Source organism: Fulmarus glacialis, unplaced genomic scaffold (genome assembly GCF_000690835.1).
Source record: "Fulmarus glacialis isolate BGI_N327 unplaced genomic scaffold, ASM69083v1 scaffold14308, whole genome shotgun sequence".
Taxonomy (NCBI): domain Eukaryota; kingdom Metazoa; phylum Chordata; class Aves; order Procellariiformes; family Procellariidae; genus Fulmarus; species Fulmarus glacialis.
The window spans coordinates 1-4480 of record NW_009227982.1 but is presented as its reverse complement, the minus strand read 5'-3'; the positions used below and the strand labels follow the sequence as shown (position 1 = coordinate 4480).

Below are 4480 nucleotides of genomic sequence, written 5' to 3'. Positions count from 1 at the left end.
GCCGAGACCCACGGGCGCTGTCCGATGCGGCTGGCTGTGCACCGGGGGCGAAGCACCGGCTCGCCCCATGCCCCCACGAGGCGGGATGAGGTCGGCCCCTTTCAAACAATGCTGCAAAAATCAATCTGCTGACACCGCAGAAGCATCCCGCAGCATTTGGAGCTGTATTCCTGCACAGCTCTTATTGCAGAGCCGCGTCAGTTCTCTTAACGAACGGTTGCATAAATGTCACCGAGGGCTCATTTTCTTTGGCGTCAGCTATTGTCTGACAGATCTGATTAAGGCCACGTTCGGCTGTCAGCGGCCGTGATTCACATTTGGATCAGCTCCGCCGGGAATTTATTCTGGCCTTTCGGGATGTCTTGGTGCATATTACCGAGTTGCTTTTCCCTCCTGGGGGGCTGCTGGGCTCCTCCACGGTGGCACAGGAGGGACATGGGGAGCAGTGCCTGATGTGACAAACAGCGTCTCTGGGATCAAAGGCAGAAGCTCGTGGCTCCAGCGGGGAGGTGGTGTGTGCCGGGAATCGCTCGCTCCCATAATGGGAGCGGGGAGCCCGGGCGGGCAGGTCCTCGGAGGGGACGGGGAGCCCAGGTGGGACTGTTTCCAAAGGGTGGTCAGCAGGCTTGGGTTAGCTCGCTCGAGATCGCTGTGGTTTAGGAAAAAAAGGCATGAAGCTGGCTTGAAAAGTGTGTCCTTTTCGAAACAAAACGTGGCTTTAACTTTTTTTCTAACCCAGCCTCTCCCTTTTCCTGCGGCGTTCAGGGATCGCCTTCGCTTTACCTTCCTCTGTAATCATAAGCTCCAGAAACATCCCCATTAACAGCAGAAAAGCAAACGAGCAGAGAGAAATGGCTGCGGCGGCTGGGACTCGGGGAGCAAAGCCAAATCATGCGAGACCCAGCGGCAGCCTGTGCTCAAGTGCTAAAGCTCTCCCTGGTGCCACCGAGGGGAGGATTTGGAAAACCTTGCCCATCTTTGCAGGGTCTGTTGATCCTTTTTAAGGCTGAGTCCAAAGAAACCCTGGAGCGGCTCGTGAGCTGGGTTAGTGACAGCAGCCCTTGTTCTTGTTCAGGTTTGGCAGGCAGCGGCTGATGCCGAAGGAGCTAAGCTCTCAATGAAATGTAAGCAGCTTTTGTTAAGGGGAAAAGAAGTTTATTCTTGAATTGTGGGCTGGGTTGTTGGTTTTTTAAATTAATTTACAAAGTCGTAAATTCTCGGTGATTGCATAAGGGCTGTGCGTCATGTTGAAAATCCTGCTGATGGTGCACAGCTCTCCGCGTTTGGTCTGCACGGGGAGGTTGTCAGAGAGGGACGGGGAGAAGAGCGCCAAAGCAAACACTCTGCGTTTGATTTGGGATGAAATGGATTTCCTTCGAAATAGTTTGCGAAACATGTTGTCCTGAGCTTGCAATGCAAGTGCTGACTGCTGCCAGTTGTCAAGCCAACATGCAGATAGTCTGAAAATAGTCAGAAAACACCCAGAAAACAGGCCAAGGACTAGGGCTACGTGCGGTGCGTTGAGTTTCTCATTGATGGGCAGGTGCTCAGCGGACACCCCACCTCTCTGCTGCTGGGTTAAGGCTTTCTGGGCTGAAGGAAAGCACCTTGCAGGAGCTCTGGGCTGGAGGAAAGCACCTTGCAGGAGCTCTGGGCTGGCCGGCACATGAGAGAGACCCGGTGGGCCACCTTCCCAAGCGGAGCAGCCCATCCAGCTGGAGCTGATGTTCCTGGCTCCTGCCCACGTGCGGCTCCCTGGATATCTGTAGGGATAGCCTGACCCTCCTGCTATCACCCTGCTTACGGGGAGCTCCGGCAGACCCCCTGGGGCTCGGGTGTTTCCTCGCCTCCCAGGAAACCCAACTGCATGCACATGGCCAAGGCTGTGCCTTCGCTCCCCCCGTGGGTGTCATTCAGGGGACCTGTGCATGGTGACAAGCCTGAATTAGTCAGTGGCCGCGTTTTCAGCTGCCCCTGATGTTGTTCAGTCCTTCAAAACATGTCGTCGTTGCACAAGGTGTGGGTGCTGGATCATGGCACCCTAGTTATCTCAGCATGCAGGAGGCCTCAGGTTACCTCTGATGCATAATTTCTCACTGGCATCGCTAGTTATTCCTATCAAGTCTCAGACAGCGTAGACATATGGGGAAGGAAGTCGTGAAAAGCAACTTGGAGTCCAACTCAAAACACCTTAAATTGGTGTGATTTTCTCAAAGGTGGAACTGCCTGCTCTTTTTAAAAAAAAAAAAAAATCATCCTCTTGAAGGGCTCTTCAGGACAGCATCTGAATCACCGAGTTATTTTTTAAAACAAAAGTCTCGGGCCAAACCCAGCATCTCTGCTGATAGAAAATTCTCCTTCGTAACTCTCTGTTTTTCCTTCCTTTCCCCTTTCCCTGCAAAGGCCTCTCTGCAGACGGTGGAGCCAAGCGCCAGGAGCATCTCTCCAGGTTCTCGATGCCTGACCTGAGCAAAGACTCGGGCATGAACGTCTCGGAGAAGATGAGCAACATGGGGACCCTGAACTCCTCCATGCAGTTTCGAAGCGCCGAGTCCGTCCGCAGCCTGCTGTCGGTGCAGCAGTACCAGGACATGGAGCCGATGGAGCCGAACCTGCACGACCTCCCCAGCCCCCTCGGGTACCGAGAGCGGCCGTCGCACCAGATGCACCAGAGCTTCGACTACGGTAGCGGGGTGCCCGGGGGCAAGCTGGGGGCGCAGGAGGGCTCGAGGCGTGCTCCCATGAGCGAGCGCACGCGTCGGCGAACTAACCTCCGGGATGACGACCGGCATTACCGCCCGCACCGGCCCCGGCGGTCTCGACGTTCCCGGTCGGATAACGCCCTGCACCTGGCCAGCGAGCAGTGCTGCCGGCTGAAGGAGAGACCCTCGCTCCGGGCCAGGGAAGACTACGACCAGTTCATGCACCAGAGGAGCTGCAGGGAGACGGTGGAGCAGGGTCCCCGCAGGGACGTCTACGGCCACTGTCCCCGGACGGTGTCGGATCTCGCCTTGCAGAACCACTTGGGCGAGAGATGGGGGCCCTACTTCGCCGAATACGACTGGTGCTCGACCTGCTCCTCCTCTTCGGAGTCCGACAACGAGGGCTATTTCCTCGGGGAGCCGATCCCCCAACCCGCCCGCCTCCGGTACGTGACCAGCGAGGAGCTCCTGCACAAGTACGGCTCCTACAGCATGCCCAAGTCTTCCACGCTGGGTGGCAGGGGACAGTTGCACAGCCGGAAAAGACAGAAGAGCAAAAACTGTATTATATCCTAATGGCATCCTTGCCAGGCACCTTGGGAGAATGTAAATTAACTCACAAACTTGCACTGTTTTAGCTCATGTACGCGCTTTTATTGTAACAAAAAAGTCCCGAAAAGTAGGGATTTATAAGAAGGTTGTAGACTGGCTTCTCTAAATAGTCATAATCCTGGGCACGGTGAATATATTTTGCACATCTTACTTTGGAGGGGAAAAAAAAAAAAGTTCACTTTAGCCTGTAATATTTACCCAGTAGTTTTTCCTCTTTCTCCTGAATACTGCCATCCTTCTGAGGTCTGTTTGTCCGAACGTTTTGGTTACCACTGTTGGCTCTCAGCATCGGTTTGCCAGTAGCTTTTGCTTTCCACCACATTTTTGTTCTCTATTAGCCATGTTGGTAAGTAATTTGTCTCTCTTGGACAGTGTGGGAGCCTAAGTTATTTCCGTGATTGTTGTAAATGCAATGTAAATGAGAGTTTGGAGAAAATATTTTTGTATTTTGTAATATCAGAGGAATTTCTATATCTTAGGAGTCACTGGGAAAATGCATGCACATTCAGAATTGTTTTCAGCCAGAGCTAACCAAACAGTACTTTGGACCCCCTTTCCATTCCATCATCAGATTTCTTAAGTATAGCAGTGACAGTTTGAGTTGTCATTTGTTTTGAGGATTTGGTTGGGTTTTTAACCCTTTTTTTTCTGTTGGTTTGTTTCATTCCTGGTAAATAAAGAGAACATTTTCTGATTCATTAAATCTCGAAGAGGCCTCGGTGGCATTTTGAAGTCTGCTCCCACCTGTGATTTTCAGGTACGCTCCATCAGTCAGATACAGGAATCCCGACAGCTGCAAAAGGGACTTTTTTTTTTTTTTATTATTATTAAATAGGAAAGAACAGAACTACCAAATGTCTGCAACGTTGTAAATGACCAAAGCCGGAGAAGAAATTTTACACCTCTGTAGAGAACGCTGAAGTTACTAAACGTTGAACTATTATTTGGAGTAAATAAAAGTGTAAATGGTGCAATTGTGTGATGTCAGCATGACATTGTTTTGAATATAGACTTGTCTTATGGTGCTCTAGTCTCCTGGGTTATGTTAACTGCTGTTCATTACCAAGTGGAAGTCTCAATATTGCCTACTGCCTAACACGTAAGAGAACGACAGCAAACTGCTCCCCGCGGGCCTGATCCTGCCCTGGCGAGACGCCCTCGCCCCT

The 4480-nt window shown here is 51.8% G+C and overlaps 1 protein-coding gene across 1 annotated transcript in view; it reads left to right on the top strand.

Annotated features, from left to right (window-relative positions):
* Positions 1 to 3471, top strand: part of LOC104080830 (prickle-like protein 2) — a gene marked incomplete at its 5' end in the record, with an annotated part of 20531 nt that extends 17060 nt beyond the window's left edge. The window contains 1 exon segment of the mRNA XM_009583348.1: positions 2404 to 3471. Within this exon segment, the coding sequence (XP_009581643.1) occupies positions 2404 to 3278 (875 nt within the window).
* Between the last annotated feature and the right edge of the window lie 1009 nt (positions 3472 to 4480).